The sequence below is a fragment of the Rhinopithecus roxellana genome, chromosome 15 (genome assembly GCF_007565055.1).
Source record: "Rhinopithecus roxellana isolate Shanxi Qingling chromosome 15, ASM756505v1, whole genome shotgun sequence".
Taxonomy (NCBI): domain Eukaryota; kingdom Metazoa; phylum Chordata; class Mammalia; order Primates; family Cercopithecidae; genus Rhinopithecus; species Rhinopithecus roxellana.
The window spans coordinates 64,781,503-64,809,152 of NC_044563.1; the positions used below are offsets into that span (position 1 = coordinate 64,781,503).

A 27,650-nucleotide genomic window follows, 5' to 3' on the forward strand; every position below is an offset into this window, starting at 1 on the left:
CAGAAGCCAACTACAGCAGTCTGGTTCCATGGCTTCCTGTCTGCCCCATGCTTCGGCTGCATCCCTCCCCCGCTGCACGAGCCACATTCTATTGTCATCATCTTCATCACATCAAGACTGCCAACTCCCTGAAGGGAGTGATTGCCTGTATTCCTTCTGCCTAATGCAGGCATTGACAGATTAATGAGCATGATTAATAAGCTTTTGTTTAATCAGGGAATTGTAAAAATAGAGTGTTATAGAAAAGTATTGTTTAAATCTTTAAGGAATGTCAACTGGACTATGTTGAACAATACTCGATAGACAATAATAGCACACACTTATTTGATAACGTCCTCTGACAAGTCCAATGCACTTTACGTGTTCGCTCCCTCTCTTTCCCCACACCTGATGCCTTAGGTGAATGCCATTGATTCTTCATGGAAGAGAGCTGGGTACCCACCCTCACCACCCTCTACATTAATCATAGGTAGAATCATTGATCATTTGTTGATTATGGGCTAATGTGGAAGACATGAAGTCTTTTCAGCTATTTTCTATTGCTGCTGACAGTAGTGCCCTTGGAAATTAGCAAGACAGGTCATGAGGGTATTTGACTAGATATATGGAATGTCTTCTAATTAAAATCCCTAAACTCTAAAAAAATTAACTAAAAATAAATTTTAAATTTCCTGCCCGGTGTGACCTCTCCTGCCTTAAAATTCCTCTAACATTTATTAGAATTACAAGCTATTTAATTCTCAAGGCTTTGGACATCTTTTCCTTTGTTCTGACTTGTTCAATTTTTCATTGTTATGTAAAGTTTCATATGTTTATGCATTGTTTTCTCAATTGCACTGTGCTCTCCTGAACAATGAGAAACTGTTTATCCTTAGCTGCAGTTCACAAAATGCCTAAGGTTTCCTCTGAACCTCTGTAGGTGTCTCTGTGAGGGTTAGAGAAAGCGGGGAGAGACGGAGGGAGAGAGACAATATGAACGGCTGTGAGAATGAGATAGTGAGCACTAGACTACAAAACCTTGAATTCCTACACCTCCCCTCTACCCCAACCCCAAAATAGCAGCTGAGCTTTTACAACTTGATAAAATTTTAATAGAGGATTTTATTGGCAGAGAGAGAGGATTCCACTACTTAAGTTTGATAGTCAATAACCACTAACACATATCATCTGTTATATCATCTGATGTCTGTGCTTTCTCTCTAAAATGTAAGCTGCGTGAGGGCAGAGATTATAGTCTATAGAGTAAGTTATGCCTTACATATGAATGAATGAATGAATGAATGAATGAATGAATGAATGAATTTAACAAAGAAGGTTTTTGACAGAGAATGGTAGTCTCTATCAATATCTAATTGGCTTGGGATATTTAAACACAAGAGAACTGCTTTTGAATCTGGAATGATTTAAATGTAGAGTGAACATATAATGTAGTGTCTACACTGAGACCCTTTTGAAAATGACGCTACAGGCATCTGTATTACAACAGATGAACAGATGTAAACAAAGACTGTCTCTGGCAAGGGAGAACATACAAGCATGCTCCTAAGTGGCATCTCAAAGGGATCTCGCCGGAGGGCGTATTTGAAGATTTAACCTCTGCCCACGGGGACGTCAAGTCCTATTTGTTTCTGCCCTATTAGAAATGGTTGTTACTTGCAGGGAACTCTCCAGTCCCACAGGGACACTGCTCTGGGAGTGAGGTGACCTTTTGAGTTCAGGGAACTCACCGGTAGCATGTAAGCCATCTCAGGTCACTGCACACTCCAGGCTTCTCTCAGGCTAAGCAGCCAGTTGGCATCTCTGAGGTGCCCACCAGACGGGCGTACGATACACTGTGTGATAATTTGCAAAGTAAAGGAATGCTGTGGTTCTGTGCTCAATTTACAGAGTGAACAATTAGACAGAAATGAGATGTGAAAACTCTCTGAAACTTTTTTTTACAATGCTGGTATTAGGAGCCTGGGATTTAGATCAGATCGTTTAAGAATCTAGCTGTTATGTTTTAGGAGACAGGGCTCGACCTGTAATATATCCAAGTTTATGTGATACATTCTATTATAATGGTCTTACACTCTGTTCCTGAAATTACAAATGTCTCACAGGAAAAGGGTGAGTCAGATGTTATACTGGCAATGCCCTAACATGTTTATTCAGTCCAGGGTCAGAGCATGATTATTAAACCCTACTGAAAAAAATAAATTGACATTTTAGACTGAAAATCACATCCTTTCTATGGGGTGTGCATACTGCCTATGTGCAGATATTATGTGTCCCTGCAGTTATGAAGCATTTATGTGCTGTCGTGGATTTCCAACAAGTCAGTTCATGCTGTTTCCCATAGAGCAGGCTTGATTGGATCTGAAGGCAGCCCTTCTCTCCCCTCCATAATGGGCAAAATTTAATAGGTTACAGAAAGCCACAAACCCCATTCAACATGGCTGCTGCCATGTTCCCCAAGGCCCTGGGTGCTGGCTTCCCCCATCATCTGCCCTCTGTCCCCACCTGGGAGCCCTCTGTGAGGCTATCGCAGTGAGCAGTGTGTGGAAGAGGCAGTGGAGCATCTCCGCAGTGGAGGGGCTGTTACCGCAGGATAGTGTGGGGCCTGGTGCCTCCTGATGAGATATTAGCCCACTGAAGCCTGACCTTGGAAGCGTGGGCTCTGGCTCACTGAGCATCGGTCGTCACCCTTCCAAATCAGGCTTCCACCATCACACTTTTCAGATTCGTTCTCTTGCTGCTCACAAGGATTGGATGCAAACGCTGATTTTCTCAGACCTTATTTCCCAGGAACAAGTTATGACCTGGGAGAAGCTGGGTCTGTAAAACTAGCAAGGAAAGCTGAAGGTGACCCTCTCATCCTTTGAAGTCTAAAATTATAGACCATACAAATGAGACCAATTATAAAACAATGTGCTTTGCAGGATTCGATGCAATAGATATGCGTTGAGTGATATCTAGTTGCCAGTCCTGGTTTCTTAACCTACACCCCTCCAAAAAAACCTAGCATGTGTTCTGCATATAGTAGGCATCTTTCCTTGCTAATCATACAGAAGTGACAAACTATGTTGAGAAGGCAAAACATGAAAATGGCAGTTGCCATATGACTGCAATTTCCTTGAGTTCACTTAAAAGGGCAGAATTATCTTCTGTAACCAGAATCCACTTAGCCAAGAGCCATCAGCAATGTTCCTCAGAAAAGTAGTACCAGTAAGGAAATAGCCTGCAGTGTAATTTCCAGAATATCTTTTCCTCCTCACCCAGTCCATGCTGTGTCCCTACCCTCTGTGCCATCCCAGTTCTGCCTGCTGAGATGAGAACATTTCAAGGCTTCTTTGGGCACTGCCTATAGCCAGAGCTACGTTTCTTTGTACCAGCCCCACCCACAACCAACTAAATAGTATCTGCTCTCTCCTTGGAACCCTGCTGAGGGGCTTAATCACCATGCGTTTTTAGGGTTACTTCTTGCTAAGCTGATATTTAGTTATGAGTCATCAGTCTTACCCTCAGCACTAGACAATTAGGTGACATAAGACTGGCACTGCATTTCGTTGCTGAGTGGACTTACTCATTCTTTGTATATTTCTTCAGTCCTTTTGTGGGGCCCGATCATGTGTCAGGAATTACACCAGGCCTTGGGGATGCCCCTGGGAATGAAATGGATGGTCTTTGAAGTCACCAAGCTTCCTTCTCTCTGGTGGGAGATGTCGGCAATTCAATATGCATTTACATTTTGATGCAGGTTTCTCAACTTTGGTGCAGGTTTCTCAACTTCGATGCTAGTGATATTTGGGGTCAGATAATTATTTGTCGAGGGAGACTGTCCTGTGCAATGTAGTACAGCTTTCGTAACCCCAGCTATAAAGACCAAAACTGTCTCCAGACACTGCCAAAGGTATCCTGGGGACAGAATTACCAGGTTGAGAATTACTGCTCTGACATGACCAATGCAAAGATAAATGTAGGTTCTACAGGAACCCAGATGAGGGGCATCTAACAAAGCTCTAGGGTCAAGGAAGGCATAACAGTCAAGACCCCAGTGGGAAATAGATGGTACTTTCAACTTGGAGCAACCCTAGGGAGGCTGAATAAGACAATCCCTTACAACATGTGGGCACGGTGCAGGGAGACTATACAGGGAAACTTACAAGCAAGGTCAGATATGTCCATGGGAAAGAAGGAGGGGTGGTATATGAATGACACCTGTTATTTCTATGTCTGAAGTCTCACTTATAAGAATGTTTGTGTTCATAGTTAATTTGTTGAGGCTGCCCATCTGGCTGGTGAGAAGTTCAATCTGAGTCATATTTTGGGAGACTGTCTTTCCTCACTGGGGTATACAGAATGCTGAGAAAAGGTCTTTAGTTTTTAGTCCTTAGTGGTAGGCTTATTGTGTAAGAGTTCAAAAATGTTTGTTGATAAGAGTTCAAAAATGTTTGTTGAGTGAAGGAACAAAGGAAGTGAGGGAGGACGTGAAAAAAGGAGGGGAAGAATGAAGGAAGGAAGGCAGGAAAGTAGGAAGGCAGGCAGGCAGGAAGGAAAAAAGGAAAGCAGGCAGGCTGAAAGAAGGAGGGAAGAAATGAAGGAAGAAAGGAAGGAAGGAGGGAGGGAGGGAAGAGAGGGAGGGAAGGAAGGCAGGAAGGAAGGAGGGAAGGGAGGGAGGAGGAAGGAAGGAAGGAAGGAAGGAAGGAAGGAAGGAAGGAAGGAAGGAAGGAAGGAAACTAGGAAGGCAGGCAGGAAGGAAGGAAAAAAGGCAGGCAGGCTGAAAGAAGGAGGGAAGAAATGAAGGAAGAAAGGCAGGAAGGAGGGAGGGAGGGAGGAATGAAGGAAGGAAGGAGGGAGGGAGGGAGGGAGGAAGGAAGGAAGGAAGGAAGGAAGGAAGGAAGGAAGAAGAATGAAGGAAGGAAGGAAGGCAGGAAAGTAGGAAGGCAGGCAGGCAGGAAGGAAAAAAGGAAAGCAGGCAGGCTGAAAGAAGGAGGGAAGAAATGAAGGAAGAAAGGCAGGAAGGAGGGAGGGAGGAATGAAGGAAGGAGGGAGGGAGGGAGGAAGGAAGGAAGGAGGGAGGGAGGAAGGAAGGAAGGAAGGAAGGAAGGAAGGAAGGAAGGAAGGAAGGAAGGAAGGAAGGGAGGAAGGAAGGGCGGAAGGGCTGGTGGATCATGGATTCTAGATCCAGCTTCATCGTCACCCAGAGTGAGGTGCTGTCGCTGACTGGAGGTCTGCCTTGGAAATCGTGGGAAATGACAGCTAGTCTGCCTCTGGTGGGGGCACCTCCACAAACCCAAGCTTTGGACATTTCATCCTCCCCCAGCTTGGTGCGCACCCACCTCCATGAGCCTAGACGCTGTTTGCTTGTTGCTGTGAAACAAATGCTTGAATAGTAATAATCTTCTGGGTGCCTAGCAACTGCTTTAGACCCCATGACACAAAAGTCATTAACAACTCTGAGGCCAGAAGCTAAGAATTGAGGATTTGCAGGTCCTGCCACCTTTTTGGGGATGGGGCAGGGAAAATGTTTCTCATTCCTTCCATTCTTCTACAGCTCTGAGAACAGAACAGGAATCAGTTTTCCAATAGTCTAGCCTGTCCTGTGACAGCAGAGGAGCGTGACGTTGAACCCAGGGAGGGAGCAAAGCAGTTTAGGGGAATTGAAACCTACTCTGTACTACACAGAAATCCAGTGAGGGCAGAGTTTGAAAAACTGGTAAGACAAAGGAAGAGAGAAAATGGGGCACAAAAAACCTAGAAAATTATTGCATTGATAACAATTTTTACCGAGACCCATAAGGAACCGCAGCATATTGATGGAACACACACAAAAAAGTCTTTTGTTTGTGCTTTCGTTCTCCGCCAATCTACATGAGGTTCTGATAGGATGGATGGCCCATACCTTCCACCCAGATGGGAGCACTCAGACTTTGAGGGCCCTGGATGGAGGCCCCACAGCAGGGGCAGCAGCAGAGCCGCACCCCTCACCTAAAGCTGTGCACCATCCTGGCATCCCCTCAGCACTCCTAAACAGGAATGGAATCTCCAGTCAAGAAGGTGCTATTTTTATTTTTACCTGTTCATGTGTTGACTTTTTGGGAATGGAAACCCCAGAGCTGGGTATTTTCTTCAACACAGCAGCCAGACCAGCTGAATAAAGTACTGATCGCAGGCCTTCTAAAGTGTTCTGTGCCTCTGTGGTCTCAGGAATTCACCTGCTGTGTCCTCCCGTCTGCCCCCCCCACCCCGCCCCAGCCGTATACCCTTCCTGCTTCCCTCACCATCTTGTCAGTGTCCTTGATAATTCGACAAAGTTAATACCCGATTAATAACTCCTATGATAGAAGAGTTCCTGGATGAGCTGTAGCCCCCATTTACAATCTGCTGGTGATTGAAAAATTATGTTCAGCTCAGTAATAATTGATGGAAATGGTCTCTTCTCTTCTGCAGCTGATTTGCTTTGTAATTGTGATTTAATAATGTAAATATCACTTGTTTTCCTCTCAAGATGAATTGCCTTCTGATTTGCTAAGCTCAAGCCTCTTTGGGCTTTCTTATTGCTTTGTCTCTTCTCATGAGATTCTAGGTGAGATTTATTCCTTATTTAGCTGTGCTTTTCTTTATGCACACACACACCCAGGCACACGCACACACACAACACACACATTGAGTCAGTGGTTGGAAGGAACACGTATTACTTTTCAACCACCTACTGACTATCGAAAATTAGAGTTAATGCTTTTTAGAAATCATTAAACCCCACCCCATTATTTTCACTGAAGATAGAACAGGAAGCCTAGGGTGGTTACACAATTTATCCAAATGGACACAGAAAGTAAAGTCATAATCACTCCTGAGCCTAGTATGGTGTTACTTACTCAATGGTGAGGAAAGTTTGAAAAGAATCACCCTGCGTCTTACTTTCTTTACTGCCATGCATTTATACCACTTGTGTGTCTATCTGTGTATGTGTGTATAATATGCAGAAAGCAATAAATACCACACTGTTATTTACATTAATTTCATGACTTACTCTCAGGATACAATATTCTATAACTGAAAAAAGAAAACCTCTAGAGTCCAGTGGAAGTAGAGTAAGCTCACCGCATTGGAAGGGTGGCTGCCTCTCCATTGTGACTCATTTTCTGCAGAAGACCCCTCTATGAGCAGCCCTAAAAATCTGCAGACACCACCGTCGAGGCACCAGGCTCCAGCACCTGCCCCATATGGTTTCCTGTGCAGCAGCCCCTTCCAAACTACCTGTTTCTGTCCACAATCCTGCAGTCCAGGCCTGCTCTGTTGGAGCCCTAGTCACCTTCCAATCCTCTTTGTTTTTCTCCCTCACAGCAACATTGTCTGCCAAGAAGACAGAGGCTCCATGCTTCCTAAGGCAACGAAAACAAAACTGATAAACTAATCTGGGCTGGTGGGAAACAATCTAGGAACTGGCAGGGTCCTCCTTCCTTTCAAGGTCAGATGTGTTCATTTGATCCAGGCCTTGAGTGTGGTGATGAGGAAGCACATGAAGACCCAGCAAGGAAGAGAGGGGATTCCCCTGGGGCCTAGGCAGGGAGCTTCAGAGGACGACCAGCCCTGGCTGCAGCCACATGTCACATCACAGCATTCTCAAGGCTCCATCTCCTAGAACCAGGGCCAGCCCAGGTTTCTGGGGCAGAAACAGAACTCACACCTCCAGACTTCACTTCCTAGAAGCTCCGAGCCCAAATCAAATGTCGAGAGCTGTCCAAGGACTGGGGGTGAGTGCACAGAATCCCAATCTTCTGGTCCAGAAAGACCATCATGAAAAGAGCCAGGAAAGAGTGGTGGCTGAGCGACCTAAGAATTGAGCTGACTGGGTCCCCTCATTTTGCAGATAAAGAAACTGAAGCTGGATGAAGTAAAGTAGCCTGCTCAGGGATCCTGGCTAGTTAGTGGCAGAGCAAAGGCCGAAACCTTGGCCTCCTCAGCTTCCATTTGGCCTCTCTGAACCTGTTGGTACTGAGCTGCCGTAGTCACAGGCCAGTTATAACAGTTGATGTGAAGCTGAAAGTTTGGGCTTCGTACTGGAATTGTCTTCACTGTCCTGTAGGCCCCTTTCCTGGTTGCCCTGTATCTGGTTGGGAAGGATTAGTGAAGTAGCCATGTAACTAAGAAGCGACATTTTTAGTAAAGGCGAGGAGGACAGAAAGTAGGTAGATGCATCATTTTCCTGCATTTGAAGTGTACCCTCAGACTTATGAAAATGGGCCTCAAATCATCTAAGTGGATGATTAGTTACACCTATGAGACATTATTCCAGTCTACTTATCAAGGGGAGGGAGGAAAGAACAGCTACTTGTCAAGATCTACATGAATAGAGTCTTAGAAAGGAAAGGAAAGAATTAATTTCCTCCATTAACACAAGACATTACGTTCAGACACACATAGTCCTTCATAATTGTCAAAACCTCTCTTTCCTCCCCATCACCAAACAGCTAAAGCACAGTGACAGATGAGAGCTACCTTGAAATTGTCACAGTGTCTCTATTTTTGTGCGTGGACTGTCAAGACCTCAAATAAAGCCAGTGTGGCTTGGGCCAGCTCTGCAGGGAACTTATTCTCCCTTGTGGGACAGGGACCCTGAGCTCCTGGGTTGGAACGCAGTCCATCAATGCCATGATTATCAGATTTCCAGAACTTAAGGAATTATTTGGGATTCTTAGTCATAGACCATCTTGCTAGGTGATGAAAGGTTCTAAAACATGAAAACAGATAGTGACCTTGGAGTTCATCCGACGCAATTTTTGTATTTGATAGAAAAAATAATTGAGGTTTGAAGGACTGAAAACACTTACTGAAAATCACATATTCGTGACAAAACTGGGATTAGATCGTTGGTCTTCTGATCTCGAATTCAGTGGTTTCCTCCTTGAGTTCTACAGTTAGCATGAGTCACAGAAGGTCATATAAAGTGACTTATTAGGTGACTAGGCTAAGGAGGGAGGTTAGCAAGACAGATAACCTTTGGTGAGAAGTCAGCTTATCATAGTGCAAGGTAGATGGTAAGAGGGAGACAGACTTGCCTAGAATAGCACAAGGTACAGATGAGGAGAGCCCTTGACAGGAAAGTTTTCAAAGGGACCCCCGCCCGTAGTGGAGACTTCGCCCCTTGAGTGCACAGCTCCTAATGCTTTCCTCTCAGTGCACACTAGGGCCCAGTGCATGAGCAACGCTATCTCCCCATGACGCTTCAGAGCTCAGACCTTTATGCTCTGCGAAGTGTGCAGGATATCTCTGGTTGTGGCTTGCATGCCAATTGTGCTGCCTGGGTTAGTGGGTACTTTGCCTATAAGCTAATATAAGTATTTTGAAAATATTGATAAATGCTGAGGGTTGGCATCATTGTTAAGCAGCTGTGATGCCAGGAACTAATATAGGGAAAGGATAAAAGAAAGAGTGTTGAATAAAAGGGAAGAAAGAGAGGAAGGAAGAAGAGTCAGGCTGCATCCAGGCCTCATCTGCAGAAACTAGGCTGTGCTGTTTCTCAAAAGGGCATTTCCCCAGTACCTGAAAAGACCATGGGACTGTTTCTCTCATTGCTCTGGGCCTTCCCAACCACTTCAGAAAGGGGCAGGTCTGGTGCCTGGTCTGCCAGGACTTTGAGCCAGGAGCTCTTGAGCCCTAGCTGGCTTTCCTTCTCCTGGGGGCTGCAATGCTGATTCCCTCTCTGGTCGGCTTAGGCTCCAACCAGCTGCAATTGTTTGTCTCCCATAGAATAGTATAGCTGATGAGCCTGGAGCTCTGGGAGAAAGAGAGCACACAGAATCTTTCTTGATCATCAGTCCAGCAGAGTCCTACATTGGAGCGGCCACACCCTATTTGGTCCTAAGCCACTGCCTCTCTCTCTTTTTATTTTTTATTTTTTTATTATACTTTTAAGTTCTAGGGTGCATGTGCACAATGTGCAGGTTTGTTACATATGTATACATGTGTCATGTTGGTGTGCTGCACCCATTAACTCATCATTTACATTAGGTATGTCTCCCAGTGCCATCCCTCCCCCCTCCCCCAATCCACGACAGGCCTCGGTGTGTGAGAACATTTCCTGTTTCCAAGTGTTCTCATTGTTCAATTCCCACCTATGAGTGAGAACATGCGATGTTGGGTGTTTTTGTCCTTGCGATAATTTGCTGAGAATGATGGTTTCCAGCTTCATCCATGTCCCTACAAAGGACATGAACTCATCCCTTTTTTATGGCTGCATAGTATTCCTTGGTGTATATGTGCCACATTTTCTTAATCCAGTCTATCATTGATGGACATTTGGGTTGGTTCCAAGTCTTTGCTATTGTGAATAGTGCCGCAATAAACATATGTGTGCATGTGTCTTTATAGCAGCATGATTTATGATCCTTTGGGTATATACCCAGTAATGGGAAGGCTGGATCAAATGGTATTTCTAGTTCTAGATCCTTGAGGAACCACCACACTGTCTTCCACAATGTTGAACTAGCTTACAGTCCCACCAACAGTGTAAAAGTGTTCCTATTTCTCCACCTCCTCTCCAGCACCTGTTGTTTCCTGACTTTTTAATGATTGCCATCCTAACTGGTGTGGAATGGTATCTCATTGTGGTTTTCATTTGCATTTCTCTGATGACCAGTGATGATGAGCATTTTTTCGTGTGTCTGTTGGCTACATAAATGTCTTCTTTTGAGAAGTATCTGTTCATATCCTTTGCCCACTTTTTGATGGAGTTGTTTGTTTTTTTCTTGTAAGTTTGTTTGAGTTCTTTGTAGATTCTGGATATTAGCCCTTTGTCAGATGAGTAGATTGCAAAAATTTTCTCCCATTCTGTAGGTTGCCTGTTCACTCTGATGGTAGTTTCTTTTGCTGTGCAGAAGCTCTTCAGTTTAATTAGATCCCATTTGTCATTTTTGCTTTTGTTGCCATTGCTTTGGTGTTTCAGACATGAAGTCCTTGCCCGTGCCTATGTCCTGAATGGTATTGCCTAGGTTTTCTTCTAGGGTTTTTATGGTTTTAGGTCTAACATTTAAGTCTTTAATCCATCTTGAACTAATTTTTGTATAAGGTGTAAGAAAGGGATCCAGTTTCAGCTTTCTACTTATGGCTAGCCAATTTTCCTATTACCATTTATTAAACAGGGAAACCTTTCCCCATTTCTTATTTTTGTCAGGTTTGTCAAAGATCAGATGGTTGTAGATGTGTGGTATTGTTTCTGAGGGCTCTGTTCTGTTCCATTGGTCTGTATCTCTGTTTTGGTACCAGTACCATGCTGTTTTGGTTACTGTAGCCTTGTAGTATAGTTTGAAGCCAGGTAGCATGATGCCTCCAGCTTTGTTCTTTTGGCTTAGGATTGTCGTGGCAAAGCGGGCTCTTTTTTGGTTCCATATGAACTTTAAAGTAGCTTTTTTCCAATTCTGTGAAGAAAGTCATTGGTAGCTTGATGGAGATGGTATTGAATCTATAAATTACCTTGGGCAGTATGGCCATTTTCACGATATTGATTCTTCCTATCCATGAGCATGGAATGTTCTTCCATTTGTTTGTGTCCTCTTTTATTTAGTTGAGCAGTGGTTTGTAGTTCTCCTTGAAGAAGTCCTTCACATCCCTTTTAAGCTGGATTCCTAGGTATTTTATTCTCTTTGAAGCAATTGTGAATGGGAGTTCACTCATGATTTGGCTCTGTTTGTCTGTTATTGGTGTATAAGAATGCTTATGATTTTCGCACATTGATTTTGTATCCTGAGACTTTGCTGAAGTTGCTTATCAGCTTAGGGAAATTTTGGGCTGAAACAATGGGGTTTTCTAAATACACAATCATGTCATCCGCAGACAGGGACAATTTGACTTCCTCTTTTCCTAATTTAACATGCTTTATTTCTTTCTCCTGCCTGATTGCCTTGGCCAGAATGCCACTGCCTCTCTTAAAAAGGTTGAGTGTTGGGCCTGCCCCAGGCGCAGGGTAAGATGCCACCAGTACCTAAGGCCCTATGGCCTGACAGCAGACCTCTCAGTAGACCAGGAGTATGTTGGCCATCCAGCTTATGATCCAGACCAGTGCACTTTAAAGAATGAAAGCTGACAGTTAAAAAGTATGCTGTTGGCCAGGTGTGGTGGCTCACGCCTGTAATTCTGGCACTTTGGGAGGCCAAGGCAGGCAGATTTCCTGAGCTCAGGAGTTCGAGACCAGCCTGGGAAACATGGTGAAACTCCGTCTCTACTAAATAATAATAATAATAATAATAATAATAATAATAATTAGCCAGGCATGGCAATGTGCACCTGTAGTCCCAGCTACTCAGGAGGTTGAGGCAGGAGAATTGCTTGAACCCAGGATGTGGAGGTTGCAGTGAGCCAAAATCGTGCCACCGCACTCCAGCCTGGGCAACAGAGCACGAGACTGTCTCAAAAGAAAAAAATAAAAAGTATGCTGGGAAGACAGGTGTCAACTGGCACTGTCCCAGGAAAATGTAACTATGGGTCCACCCGACTTATGAAAACAACAAAGGCATTCCTGATGCTGCTATACAAATAAATTAATCCTCAGGGAAAGCACATCAGATGCAGTTGGCATTAGAAGGAAAGTTTTAATTCCCCCAAAGGCAAGCGAAGGGCAAAGGATCTACTTTGATGTTATAACTAATTGAAGGTTTTGTGTACTGCCCACCCGCTGGCAGACGCCAGCCCTGCAGGTCTGCTTTGGGCTCAAGAAGCCACTGTGCCAAAGCACCCTTAGGTAACACAGTATTGACAGTCCACTGACCACGCCAGGACACAAGAGATTTCTGTACTACAAAAATATAGCCTTCTTGAAGAAACTGGGCCTGGGTGACTGGCTGTGCTTGAGTAGGCTGCTGTAGACAAGGTGAAGACAACTTTCTTAAGACACTAGATGAAAGAGGCAGTGTCTCCTTCCGTGCATTGATCAGGTTTCTAAAAAAACAATGCTGTTGTTTAATTATGAAGGTTTTTTTAAAGCAGTACTTTTACTTCTCAGAACTCATTTCACTTTTACTTGTTAATACTTAAAATAACCCTGTTGGTTTAGAATCCAAATAATCATAATCGTAAGAGGAAAATGTGTAAAATAAATAAAAACTTTTCAAGTGTACTTAAACATTTTGTCAATAACTTAGCTGTTTAAGCTCTGCTATTTAAAAATAATGATTTTTCTCCTTATACCCTTGCATTGTTTGGGTCTGAACTGTTAGTTTCAGTTTATTTTTAATACTTTTTAGAATAAAAATGCTAGCAACTTTTTTTAGGCCCAAATAGGCTACTCTGCTCATCAAATGGATTTAAGCTTCTATCCTCAGTCATTTGTGTGCCTATATGGAATTCTAGTGTTTTGCATCCTCATATTCTCTCTCTCTTCCTCCCTTCCTCCCTCCCTCCTCTGCCTCTCTCTGTCTAGCTCCTCTCTCCCTTTTCTGGCACACACGCTGCACTTTCATTTAAAGGGAATGTGCCACATCCTCACAGGTACCCAGGCTGTTTCTGTGACACTCACTCAGAAGCACTCCCAATGAGTCAACAGTATCATCTAAATCCTAAAAATGTTGTGTCTTGATTCTTCCCACACGTAATGAACCCATCTCAAAAAAAAAAAAAAAAAAAAAAAGAGACACAAGCAGAGCCAAGCTAAACGCAGCTCTTCACCGTTCTTTGGAAAGAAGCCTCTTGTCTTCATGCTCTTCACTGGACTATCTGGGGATCCCTAGCCGCTGGAGACTGACCCTGGCTATCACCATCCTACCCCACAAGATTTCTTTTTCCGGCCTCACCTACAATAAAGCTGCTGCTGTTGACATCATGATGGTATATTTTGCATAGAAGCTGACAGTTGACAGGAGGTCTGAGCACACTGTAAGATGTGCACATCCTCATATACTCCTTGGCTCTGAATGACTTCTCAGCAGAGGAAGCCTGGGAGAATACATGTGGAACTAGAACTTGGAAAATGAAAGCAACAGGAGTCCTCAACCTACCAACCCTGAATTCTCACCCCTGACTGTACATTAGAGTCTCCTGGGAAATTTTAGAGGATGCTGGTGCTGGGACCCCCAGTCCAGACCCCGTTCACCAATCCATTAGCACGAACGCAAGAGTCTATTTTTAAAGTGCTCCTTGGGTAAGTCTCATGACCCACCAGGGATGAGAACATCTATTTTTGGTGTGTCCTCTTAAACATGATTTCAGACAGTTTCCTTGACATCCCTTCTTCTCCTCCACTTACAAAACAAAACCCTTTACATCCTTTCCTCTTTAACTCTTCCCGGTAAAGAGTTCAAGCGTCCCAGTGTATGAGAGTTTCTCTTTGGGGACAGTTGTACTGGAGGAGTCACTTGAGTCCTTCTGTCTTTGTGTCATCCTCAGTTATTCCCTGTCTGATGATGAGGGGCATTAAACACTTCTATCATCCTCACGCATGCATGGAAGGGAAGACCTAGAAAACTCCCACCCCTGCCAGGAAATTCCTCTGAGGCCCCAGCTATGGAGATCTTTATTAATGTACTCCTTCCCCCTCTAGAAGCACAGTTAACTTTCACGGTCACACATTGATCTTGTGATTAGCCAACTTACTGTCAGCCTCAGGGAAGGCAGCCAGCATGGCAGCCCTGGATGGGGGCAAGCCACTCCTCCTGCAGAGGAAGTCCTGGTGGCCACAGCCTGAGAAAGTTTTCTGAGCACAAGACAAAGCTTCTGTCACTGCCAGCAAGTGAGACATTGACCAGGGGCTTGGCCTCCAAACCAAAATGACTTTAGCACAATTCAGTTGCTTGTATTAATTAAAGGAAAGTGAAACAGTGGGTTTATCACACTTTTCATTAACTCCAGTGCGGCAAAGGTAACAAATCTGGAATTTGGGAGCAGGCAAGGGTGCAATGTACTGCAGTCCACACTCCTTGGTTTAATTAAAGACGGCGAGCTCAGAGTTGCTTGTTGCCAGTAGGGTTCTAAGGAGAGTCAAGGCTTGGAGGTTGGGGTGGGGGGCAGAGTGGGGGGCAGATAGTGTGGAGGAGAGTCTGGCAGAAAGAGAGTGGATTAAACAGGAGAGGGAGAGGGGGAATTCTACAGGGATTCAGTTTTCAAACCTAGCCATCAGGCATAACGTGAACACATACTGTGTGCTTAGCCTACGTTAGCTGCTGTTAAGGAGTTAAAGAAGTAGAAGATGTGACGTCTACTCAGGGTGCTTGCAACTTGGACAATGGACTAGGAAGAAGGGTAGACAGTACAACACTCAGGTTATATGAGCCATACTGGGTCCCAAATGCTGAAACCCTACCGTAATTCCAAATTCAAGCATGTTTCTGATGTGTATCCTTCAAAAGAACAGTGCTCTCATGTCAGGAGGTATGTGATGGAGAAGGATGCCAGGAGATCTCTAGGATAAAAGGAGAAGCCCTATTCATAGCCCTCAGAGGTTTCTAGAGGGCAGCTTTCCTCCACCCTGTCCACTCTTTGCCTCCCCCATGGGAGGTTGGTGACCAACGTCATGGTAAAGTGGTTGCTCGGTCATCTATTGGGCCTAGTTAAGCAGACATAAGCCTGCCATCTAGAAGTGAGGGCATCACTCCTGTGTCTCCATCCCCTCCCTGGCCTGCTACCTGGGTCTGGCATCCTCCTTACTCCAGACTCTGCATTGCAACACAGCTTGTCCTCTCGGCTCCACTTTGAGCCTGCGACTGAGTACTAAAGTCGAACATTCTACTGTACAAACCCCACTGTCTCTAATTCTCAGGGAGAAAGGCAAGAACCTCATGTCAGCCTTGGATCCCAAGTGGGGATTATAGTCCAGCTGATGTTTTGATCTGCTCATGGCTCAGTTTTGTGATTATGTTCTATTAGCCAAAATCCTGCAGGGAAAGAAAGATGAGTGATAGGATTCAGGCACATGTTTCCTCAGGAACTTTTGACAGTCTCTACCTTTCCCTGCACATGTCAAGGATGAGAAGCGGTGGGGAGGAGGTGGTTTCAGGCAGCCTTAGCTCCTTCCTGTGGTCTATCTTGCTCCAAATGTCCATGACGGGATGTCCAGCAGGTATTTACAAGCATGGTTCTTCCATTGCAAAGTAAAATCTGTGTTCCTTGACAGCTTGAACTGTGACCCAACTTTCAAGAGTGGGTAAAAGGCTTGTTTCTAAGATGGTTCAGGCAGCCTAGTTGTGGCCTTATAGGCCAGAGGTACTTGATCACCAATCACCTGGACATTTGATTCCAACTTTGCAAATTCAGTATTGATCAGAATCACCTGTAATAGTCTCTCTTGCTGGGCAGCAGGGAAACTCCTTGTTTTCCCAGAAACCCAACCATGTGAGCCAAAAAGACCCCTGAGTGGCCACCCTCTGCCCACTCCCACTGGCTTCCTGCTGGCAGCTCATTTCCCTCTTGCTTTCTTGCTCCTCCCACTTCCCTTCCCCACACCTTGTCCTCCCTGTGTGGCTGCCTCCTGAAACCCTAGATCCTCCTCACTGCCCTCATCTCCTGTTGTTCTTTTCCTTGGTAGCACAAGCCCCCAGAAATGTTCCTCTGTGTGTTACCTCCTGGCAGGTCTGGTACACGCTGCAGCAGGTGTGCTGACATTTTATCTCGGCACAGTGTCTGCAGGTAGAGCCATGCCCTAGACAGCAAACCTAAAAGGACAGTCAGGGTGGGGATGCTCGTGGGTGACTTTTAATCATTCCAAATGGAGAAACCAGATGGGGATTGCCTCAGTACAAAGTGTTGTTGTTGTTGTTGTTGTTGTTGTTGTTGTTGCAAACTGTGAATAGACCAACAAAGAGATTGGTCACCTGTTTTAGTCTGTTCTTGTGCTGCTAAAAAAGACATACCCGAGACTGGGTAATTTATAAAGCAAAGAGGTTTAATTGACTCACAGTTCCACATGGCTGGGGAAGCCTCACAATCATAGTGGAAGAGTCAGGGATGTCTTACATGGCAGCAGCAAGAAGCTTGTGCAGGGGAACTCCCATTTATAAACCCATCAGATGTCATAAGACTTCTTCACTACCAAGAGTAGAGTATGGTGGAACTGCACCCATGATTTAATCATTTCCACGTGGCCCCGCCCTTGACACGTGGGGATAATTACAATTCAAGGTGAGATTTGGGTGGGGACACTCCCAAACCCTATCTTCACCTCCTAAAATTGTCTCCAGAGGTATTCACAGAGAAGACAAGATATTCTGTCAGGACTTTGTATAATCCAAAAAGTGGAAGGCTAAAATCTTTGACCCCTCATGTTTCTTTCAACTTTATAACGCTAAGGAACTGGCTGAGGCAATAAACAGGAGAACTGGATGCAACAATGAGGGCTGAGATATCACTGGCACGAAAGGAAAGGGAGAAAGAAAAGAAGTAGGTCAGGAAGGCCCCCATATTTTGCTCTGGATTTCCTGTTTGATCTTTTTCATCCCTAAATGCTTAGGATCCTTTCAGCTCTAATAAACCTTTTTGACTCACTACGCCTTACTTGAGGGATCTAGAAATGACAAAGAACTAAAAAATTGAGATACGGAAAAATATAAACCACTTTGAGTCCTGGCCCCATGAGATTGCAGACTACCCAAGGTGAAGGTCCTAGTTTTTCACATCGTCTCTGCCCCCATTCCCTCACCACAGAGTCTTACGCAACACCTCGCTCATCCTGGATGTGAGCAGAATAAGTGCAGTGAGGTCAGAGCCAGCAGGCCGGCCAGTGGTCCTTCTCCCATAAGTCGTTTCTCTGTCTGTTCCTCCATTTCTAGCAGAACAGACCCTGCTTGTGGATGTTGCATGCTCTTTGTATTCTGTGACTGTGCTGTCAGAATGTGTGCCCTACCGAGGAAGCCCCCTTAGCGCCACAGAACCCTGAGGCTTTTGCTCATTCTATCCCCAAGGATGCATCATGCATCTGAGGCAAGGACCCCCATATCCCCTGATGAATGGCCTCATTTGTATTTTTGCAGATCTTAATTTTGCTAATGCAGTGAATTGAACTCATCTTCTTTGAAGCACTCTTTCCATGGAAACAGCCTTGGTTTTTATGCATTTCTGCCAATGATTCAGAATCTGCTTTCTGCTGCTTCCAACCATGTTATATTAGGATGCTGGAGTGCTTACAGCAGGTCCATAATGCCTCTGGGTTATTGTCTGAGTACAGGACATTTCGCTGTAAAGCAAAACTGTGGAGCAGACTTGCAGTTCCTGTTTGACAAGGAAAATATTGCAGTCTTATAGCCTTTTTAAAAAAGTCCTTGGTGAACATGTCTTTAGAATCTTTCCAATGGCTCACAGGCCATCTTGCTTGCCCCACCTCTGTCTTTCTTTCCTTCCTCCTCCTCCCTCTCCTTCCTATCCTATCCTGTTCCTCCCTCATCTGTTTCTCCCTGCCCATTTCCCTTCTTTTAGTTCATAGTCAGCAATTTGGTTTCCTGGCAGCTAGTAGAAAGGATTAAAACATTGATTGCCTTCTGCCCCATTATCTGCAGACTGGAATCAGGATTTTACATTTTACAACCAGAACCGGAGAGGGCAGCCCTACAGCTTCCTAAGTCTCCAGTCATGTAGCAACCTAGATTCATTCTGCTTTAAAAATCTCACCCAGCATTCAAAGTAGTTAAGAAAATAACATGTAAGTCACCTTCACCGAGTCTGAGATGGAGAGAAGTTTCAACATTTTCCATTTTTCAACAAAGGAACATGTTTTGGCGAGGATGCGTGTTTTGTGGGAAGATCGTGAAGAATCCATGGGTCCTGATCCTCAGCCTCAATGTAGCCAGCCTACTGAGCCCTAAACCCCCCAAACAGTGAGTCTTTGGAGGGGCAGGCTCCACAAGAGTCTCAGCCTGAGGGGCTCTTAGTGTATTTTCCTAACACGCTGACCCTAGAGGACTTCACGTGTGTGGGTGGGAGAAAGCCCGTGAACAGTGCGGCATGGGGCATCACAGCTTCACTGCTCAGGGTGTGGGCCCCGTCCCAGCCATAGAGGCAGCCCCTGGGCGTGTGTCAGAAACGTGGAATCCCAGACCCCACTCCAGACCTACTGGATCAGAATCTATATTTAAAAAGAAAAATCTCTGAAGAACTTATATGCACATTAAAATCAGAGAAGCGCTTACTTCATTGTACAAGCTTGACAAAATTCATTTTCTCACTTAATGAGGTAGTATTATGACGATCCCCATTTTACATGAGATGCACTTTTTCTTCCTTCCTTCCTTTTCTGCTGTTGCATAACTGGTCCCATAAAAACAGCATGACAGACAGTGGAAAGAAATCCCACATTCCAGAGGCTGCCGTGTCATCTGGTAATTCCGCTGGAAGGATGCCGGACCTGTCTTACCCATGCAGATGCACACGGGCCTCCCCCTTCTGTGAAGCCATCCCCTCCCTATGTGTAGGTCGACATTTCTAAGTCCACTGGCGTTCGTGGATCTCACTTTATCTGGAGCTTTTAAGGTATCTGGCTCAGGTCCACCAAGCAGCGTGATCCGGGGCTTTCTTCTCTCTGAGGGAAAAGGAATGTTGACCCTGCCTGAGACTCCAGCCAGGCCCTCAGCAGGTAGCCCATGTGTTTGGTTAAATGCAATGCAATTTAATTACTCATGGCAAAATCCTCTGTGGTACATTTTGAAAAAATAATGGAGTCATAGTAGTAGAAAACCAGGCTTCTCATCCTACCACATTTATTTCTTGCAGAAAAAAAAAAAATGGTGAAGTGCGTCTGGAACATCATTTTGATGTGTTTGATCCCATTGTAGTTTAATCCTTTAAAATGCTTAGATTGATCAACTAATTTTTCTTTGTTAAATTTTATTTAAAAAGTAATCTCAGAATCCCCTTCACTGTGATATTCTGTTAGCCTATGTAGAAATAAAGGGAGTAGGGCAAGAAAGTGTTTGCATGTCCGTAATGCACCTTGAAGAGCTAGGATATGAACTAACCTGGATCATTATGTCTGCTGTGGTAGAGGCTTTTGATCCAGCGGCACCACCCAGCAAATGGGGACTTAACCCACATCCAGCTGGCCCATGCTCTGGAGTTTCTTCCTTGAAATTGTCTAAGTTCCCGTCTGGTGTCTGGGACCATCTGGGGCAAGCAGCATCATTCAGGAGAGACACTCAGATCCTAGGCTAGGTGTGGTCGCTGTTTCATACCCCATTTCTTCACTCTGGGGATATTCTACCCAGCACCCTTCAGCCACTCCTTATGTGGGTTCACCCAGATTCCCAATGACTCTGAACCTCACATCTGTGAGTACGTTTTGGGACCCCGTCCTCAGGACCAGGCTTGAGGAGGGTAGCCAGGCAAATGAATTGCTCCCACTAGCCAATGAATTATTTCCTCCATGGAACTGCACAGTTTGGGCTAACAGAATGGTGCTGATTTGCAGTGACATTTCTATACATAGATTGGTAGCCAGTATCCAGAGACTGATGGTACTCCCTGGTTGGGCATGACCTGGGGTAAGACATGAAGGCAAGGAAGACAGCAAGAGCCAGAAAGCACATTGTCTGGGGAAATGGGCAGGTAGGTGGTGGAAGCCCCCAAGGCTTAGACTTGGAGCAGAGTCAGGGCACCCAAGTACCTGCCTTCTTACCCCCTATACCCCAGCCCACCTCCACAGATCCTTACTGTTGCACACCCTACACCCTACACACCAGCCCACCTCCTCCACCTTCCTGCTGCACACCCTACACCCTGCACACTGGCCTACCTCCACAGAAACCTTCCTGCTGCTCACCTTATACCCTGTACATCGGCCCACTCCCTCCACCATCCTGCTGTCTACCCTACACCCTGCACACTAGCCCACCCCCTCCACATTTCCGCTGCCCACCCTACACCCTGGACACCAGCCCATATCCACAGACACGTTCCTGCTGCACACCCTACACCCTACACACTGTCCCCACCTTCCAGCCTCCTGCTGCCCACCCTATCCCTTGCACACCATCCCAACTCCACAGACACATTCCTGCTCCACACCCTACGCCCTACACACCAGCCCATCCCCTCCACAGACACCTTCCTGCTTCACACCCGTGGTGGACCCAAACCCATTGGATCAGAACATGCTTTCACAAAGTTGTGGGGAAAGCTAACATTTTTGTTGCCCTGAAAACTACTGTGGCCCTCAGGACTGCAGGCCTATGAGAAAGGCAAATGGCTGTGCCTTATCCTTGGGTTTTATCTTGGTTTTTGTGGGATCTCAGTGTTTTGACAGAACTCAGAACATTTGTGATGGAAGACAGAGGGTCTGTTGTCTTTGCACTGGACCACAGGGAGTAATATAAGGGGTAAGGTGGAGAGGCCAGATTGTTGCAAGAACCTGTAATGGTGTCATAAAAGCAACACAAATTTTGCAGCCCATAATATTTTGAATTACGAATGACAAGTTTCACAGGTACCTGAGAATGAATCCTCCAGGGAGCTCCACCAAAGTGAGTATTAAATCCACTAGGCTATTCTGGCAAGCACAGATCCAGCATTCGGGTCCATCACACTTGTGTTGGCCAATGCATATTGAGCACCTATTACAAAGCCATCGTGGGGTCCTTCCTCGTTCATTCATTCTCACTCCATCTTCTCCAACACAGGTAGAAACAAAACCAACGACTTTGCATTTATTTATATTAAAGTGTGGAATGTTTACTTATTTGTTCTACAAGTAGTAGTTTGTATTCTGCATACAAAAACATTTGTACATAACGAAAAATTAAGATGTGTTCCACAGTAACACACTCTAAAGTTATTCCATGGTTTTATTATATTACTGATCATGACAATTCTTTTTAAAATATCAGTTTGATGATGCACGGAAGTATTTATCATGTCATCTCTGAGTTAATTATCACAATCATCATATAAGAAAAATAATGACATGTTTTCTTACCAAATGCTCTAAAAAAGTTAAGTGGCTTGGCTGAAAATACATTGATGCAAGACACAAGCAGAGAATTTCTTTCTTCCATTGCCGTATCTTCTGAGCAACTTGATGCCCTATGCCTTTGACTTGATGTCCTACTCCATTCTGATGGCTTTTTCTCTTCCTTCTCCTACAGTCTCTAGATGTGAATATGGCTCTGTCCCTGGTTACATGGTTTCCTGATTGTTTCCTGTCTGCTTCTTTCTTCCCAGAAGGCCAGGGCTTTGTAAGTGAGGATGAGTACCTGGAGATCTCTGACATCAAGCGAGACCAGTCCGGGGAGTACGAATGCAGCGCGTTGAACGATGTTGCTGCGCCCGATGTGCGGAAAGTAAAAATCACTGTAAACTGTGAGTGGACCTGCAGCCAGGGGGTTCTGGGGAACAGAGGGCACCGGGAGTAGGTGGACAATCTGGTAATGGCAGTGCCATTTTCCAAAAGACCCAAGTTGCTGCCAACAGGAAAATACTTCATCAAATGGCTTTGCTCACCATGGCCTCCATGCCATTTGTCCCTGGAGTCTTCCTGTGACTGCCAGAGTTTTCAGCAAATGGAGAGAATTGTTAACTGAGAATAGGTTTGGAGGCCTGAAAAAGATGTTGGGGTCAATGCAATATCTTCAAGCAAGTTATTTTTCCTGAAATAAATGATTATTTCACTGGGAAAGAGGGTTGTCACAAGTAATCCGTTTACGTAGCAAATGGCTGGATGTGCCCTTCTTCTCTTTCATGAAATCACTCTGTGTGCCTGCATGCATGCATGTGCGTGTGCGTGTGTGTGTGTGTGTGTGTGTGTTTCCCACAGATCCTCCCTATATCTCAAAAGCCAAGAACACTGGTGTTTCAGTCGGTCAGAAGGGCATCCTGAGCTGTGAAGCCTCTGCAGTCCCCATGGCTGAATTCCAGTGGTTCAAGGAAGATACCAGGTACCTTTTAAATGATGCCTGGACAGTTCTGAAGCAGAGTTGATAGGCCATCTTCACATGGGAGAAGGATGAGGATGAAGGAAAGGGGAAAGATAAGGCAAAACAGAAATGGTTTATACCCTCTTTTGTAACAAAGTCTCCTTTTACAACCAGAAAAACATAGAGGAGGCTGGAAAGTGAACAAAATGAACTGACCATGATTCTGAATCTGAGACTTGTTGTAGACATGTCAGTCATTGGGAATTAGAAGCCAGTACATTTATCCTGTTGGGCAAAAGCATCCTTTCCCTTGTCCTCCTGTTGGACACTGAGGTTCTTAGGGTTTGAGTCTGAAGGACGAGATTAGTTGGAGAAAAGCGTTTTGTGAGGAGGAGGACCTCTTTGTAGAATGAAGTGATGGCAATGCCTTCCCTCTTGCAGGTTAGCCACTGGACTGGACGGAGTGAGGATTGAGAACAAAGGCCGCATGTCCACTCTGACTTTCTTCAATGTTTCAGAAAAGGATTATGGGAACTATACTTGTGTGGCCACAAACAAGCTTGGGAACACCAACGCCAGCATCACATTGTATGGTGAGTGCCAGAAGCCTGGATGCAGTGGGCTCAGCCACATGGGGAAGCTTGAGGGACTCAGGAGGGAGGAAGTTGCAATCTGCTTGGCCTATGTCCATCCATCCTGCTCAACCCACCACATGTAGATAAGACATACTTCTCCCTGCCATTCCCCTAGTATACCATGCAGAGATAGTTACATGGTAATTGATATTTCATGGTCATTAAAAGGCAAGGTTTGCCCTTACAACAGGAGTAAACCAAATTGTGAATCAGATAGAATGGTGTTTGTATAAAGAAGATAGAACCGTGGCTCACGCCTGTAATCCCAGCACTTTGGGAGGCTGAGGCGGGTGGATCACGAGGTCAGAAGATCGAGACCATCCTGGTTAACATGGTGAAACCCCGTCTCTACTTAAAAAAAAAAAAAAAAAAAAAAATTAGCCGGGTGTGGTGGCGGGCACCTGTAGTCTCAGCTACTCGGGAGGCTGAGGGAGGAGAATGGCATGAACCCAGGAGGCGGAGCTTGCAGTGAGCCAAGATCGTGCCACTGCACTCCAAGCTGGTGACAGAGCGAGACTCCGTCTCAAAAAAAAAAAAAAAAAAGATAGAATCATGGGTCAATTCAACTGTATAATCTTAAGATGCCTTCTGTAGTTGGAGTCTATGATTCTGGGGGTGATATTTGTTGCTTTAAACCTAGTCAACTGCTTCCATCATGATTCTCATGTTGCTTGCATTTCGTGTTCTCATCCGTGGGGAGGAATGGAGTAGCAGTCTGAGACCTTATCAGGTGGCTGTTCTACCCACGACTGGAGCAGCAAACCCCCTCTGAAGGTCTTTCCCTCCCATATGGGTGGAGAGGACTTGGGAGCCAGGACTGACCTCCTTTAAAGCCCTTATGTCTCCCTGACTCCATTTGCCCACACTGCCGCATCCATATCCTTCTGCAACATTTCACACCATGGGCCAGGGCCAGCTTGTTGTGATACTTTATGTGCGTATGTATTTGTTTATTTGCTGAGGTTTGGTTAGAGGGAAGCATCCGATGAGTAGGATGAGAGGATGAAGGATAAAGAGAGGTATCCACGTTTCCACGTGCACCTCAGACACAAGTTTTCAGCTCTGACATTAACTAAACTTGGTCCACCAACCATCTGAAATGTGTGATCTATGTCTTTTGTTTTCTCTCTGCATTGTGTGTGCATTGTGCTGTGTGTGTCTTAGAAATAAGCCCCTCATCAGCAGTGGCAGGTGGGTACAGCATGTTCCTTCCTACCTCTGCCTGCCTGAATGCCTATGCCTTTGAGTTTTAGCCTACTTCAAAGATAGGCTTGCCTGCTTCGCCTCTGTAATTTATGTCTCTGAGGTAGACCTCAAGGGGCTTGGTTTACACAGTTCAGATAAAACGCATATAGAATATGATGGCTTTCACTTGCACTCTGTGGAATACATTTATGGGTTTCAGGGGAAAGGGTTTTTGCCCCCAAAACAATAACCTTATACTTGGTCATGTTTGAAGAGGATGCTCATTCTGCTGTTTCTGCACACAGCAGCACCAAGAGCAACCCAGCCCAGAGACTAACTGGATTAATAGATAACTGTCTCCATGGGGATGTCACCCTACTATGAATGTTTTATTCTTTTAGCCCAAGGCAAGCAGGGCTAATGGTTTAGTTTTAAAAACTTTATTTTAAAATAAAAGTACTTGGGATCATTATTCATCATGATAATATCTGCTATTTACCAAATGTATACTGGTTTCTAGGCATCATGTCAATGCTGTGCAAGGCAGGTTATTAACCCCATTTTACAGATAAGTGAAAGGAGAACTAAAGAGCTTGGGTAACACTGAAGGCCACTTAAATAATGAATAGGGACTGGACGAGACCTAGAAATGGAGCCTGTATTAGGTATTGGAGCATTTGCCCAGAGCATCAGCAAAGAGAAACATACACACACATGCATGCACACACACATTCTTACACAGTTGCTGAGGCATTTAGAAGAAGCAGTAACTGGTGCTCAGCTATGCTTCCAGAACCGGAAGACATTCAACCCTACTGTTCTAAGATGTCGGTCTCAGTCACATGCAAAGAGATGACATTTGAATTTTCTTTCTTTCTTTTTTTTTTTTTTTTGAGATGGAATCTTGCTCTGTCCCCCAGGCTGGAGTGCAGTGGTGCGATCTCGGCTCACTGCAAGCTTCACCTCCCGGGTTCATACCATTCTCCTGCCTCAGCCTCCTGAGTAGCTGGGACTGCAGGCGCCCGCCGCCACGCCCGGCTAAGTTTTTATATTTTCAGTAGAGACGGGGTTTCACCATGTTAGCCAGGATGGTCTCGATCTCCTGACCTCGTGATCCACCTGTCTCGGCCTCCCAAAGTGCTGGGATTACAAGCGTGAGCCACCGCATCCGGCTGACATTTGAATTTTCTAGACCTGAAATAAGCTCTTCAACTATCACTGCCCACAGCTCTTGATCCACGGCACTCACAGACGTATAGTCCTGCCCGTGCCCCAGTGACCAGGAACACCCAGGTCTTGGTCTTAACGAAACTGAGAGGATAGGGTGGGATTGAGTCCCCTCCCTGCCATGACCTGCCATTATCCCCATGGCTGGTGGGATTGCAGTGGCAGGGAGTATGATGCAGAGAAGGCATGGGACTGGCAACCCAATGGCCCTTCTTGTCTCTCTCTGCCATTAACTAAGAAAGGGGTGTTTCATAGCTGCTAGCAACAGCCGGTGTATGCCAAAACTGTCTTAGCTGGCTTGTGTTGCCATAAGAAAATACCACAGATGGGAAGGCTTAAACAACAGACATTTATTATCTCACAGTCCTGGAGGCTAGAAGTCCAAGATGCGTGTTTCTGCCCAGGCGGTTCTAATGAGGGCTCACCTCGTGGCTTGTAGACTGCTGCTGTGTCCTCACATGGTTTCTCCTCTGAATTCTCATAGAGAAAGAGAGAGAGGGAGCTTTCAGGTGTCTCTTCTGATAAGGACACTAACTATAGTGGATCAGGGCCCCACCTTTATGACCTCATTTAACCTTAATTACTTCCATGTAGGTGCCACCTCCAAATACAGACATACTGGGGGTTATAGCATCAACATAGACATTCGGCAGCAGAGGGATGCAATTCAGCCCATAGCACAGGCAGACATTTACATTCCAATTCAGCCTTCACATCCCAATTCACTTAAACTTGCTGAGCCTTCCTTCCCTCATATATGCTATTGGGATATTAAAGCCTGCTTCAAAAGACTGGTGATAGGATTAAATAAGATTGTATACATTGGCTGGGCGCGGTGGCTCAAGCCTGTAATCCCAGCACTTTGGGAGGCCGAGACGGGCGGATCACGAGGTCAGGAAATCAAGACCATCCTGGCTAACACGGTGAAACCCTGTCTCTACTAAAAAATACAAAAAACTAGCCAGGCGAGGTGGCGGGCGCCTGTAGTCCGAGCTACTCTGGAGGCTGAGGCAGGAGAATGGCGTAAACCCGGGAGGTGGAGCTTGCAGTGAGCTGAGATCCGGCCACTGCACTCCAACCTGGGCGACAGAGCGAGACTCCGTCTCCAAAAAAAAAAAAAAAAAAAAAAAAAAAGATTGTATACATTAAGAATCTCATAAATGCTATGTTTAGACGTGTGGATTTGACCACAAACAAAAACCATAGGTCTGAGTTTACAACCGTAGGATGATATTTTCTGACCTACAGACATGAGAGTGCCACTGTGAATTGTCCATAAGACAATGTTCATCAAAGTGGCATGACTCACTGAATACTGTTGTGTTCTTACTGGTACCTGCCAACGTTTATTGTGACATGGCCCATGCTATCACCTCTTCCCTTCATATGCCTGCCAGAGTCACTGCTCAACTGGACTTCTTTTCTTTCCTCCAAAGTCCCCTGTGCCCTTCCTTTCTGGCATTCATGATCCCTATAACCCACCCTATCTCACTTCACCCTGTTGTCACACACTTGCCTTCAGCATCCCTTCCTGAAGGAAGCCTTTCCTGACCTCTCTGAGCAGGCCAGCCCCCATTCTGCATCCACTCATTCCGTGCCTTTGACTGCTGCACTCGCACAGGGCACTGTCTAGCATTCATTGAACAAACATGCATTTAGGACTTATTACAAGCCAGGCACTGTTCTGTGTGATCAGGAGACAGCAGTGACTCAACAGATAGATTCCTTGTTTCTATAGACTTTATCTTCTAGTTGTAATTTTGTTTTTGTTTAATATTTCAAAATTTGTTTAAAATATTTC

General features: G+C 45.2%; 1 protein-coding gene across 8 annotated transcripts in view; it reads left to right on the forward strand.

Moving 5' to 3' along the window:
- OPCML (opioid binding protein/cell adhesion molecule like) overlaps window positions 1-27,650 on the forward strand; it is a 1,169,771-nt gene that overhangs the window by 1,124,144 nt on the left and 17,977 nt on the right. For 5 of the 8 annotated variants that reach the window (XM_010362032.2, XM_030918788.1, XM_010362033.2 and 2 more), the window contains 3 exons: window positions 22,111-22,248; window positions 22,703-22,823; window positions 23,244-23,395. In XM_010362032.2, coding sequence (XP_010360334.1) covers window positions 22,111-22,248; window positions 22,703-22,823; window positions 23,244-23,395 — 411 coding nt within the window. Of the gene's footprint in view, window positions 1-22,110; window positions 22,249-22,702; window positions 22,824-23,243; window positions 23,396-24,601; window positions 24,629-27,650 lie in introns of all 8 variants that reach the window. The other 3 variants (XM_010362027.2, XM_010362028.1, XM_010362031.2) reach the window with 3 other exon arrangements.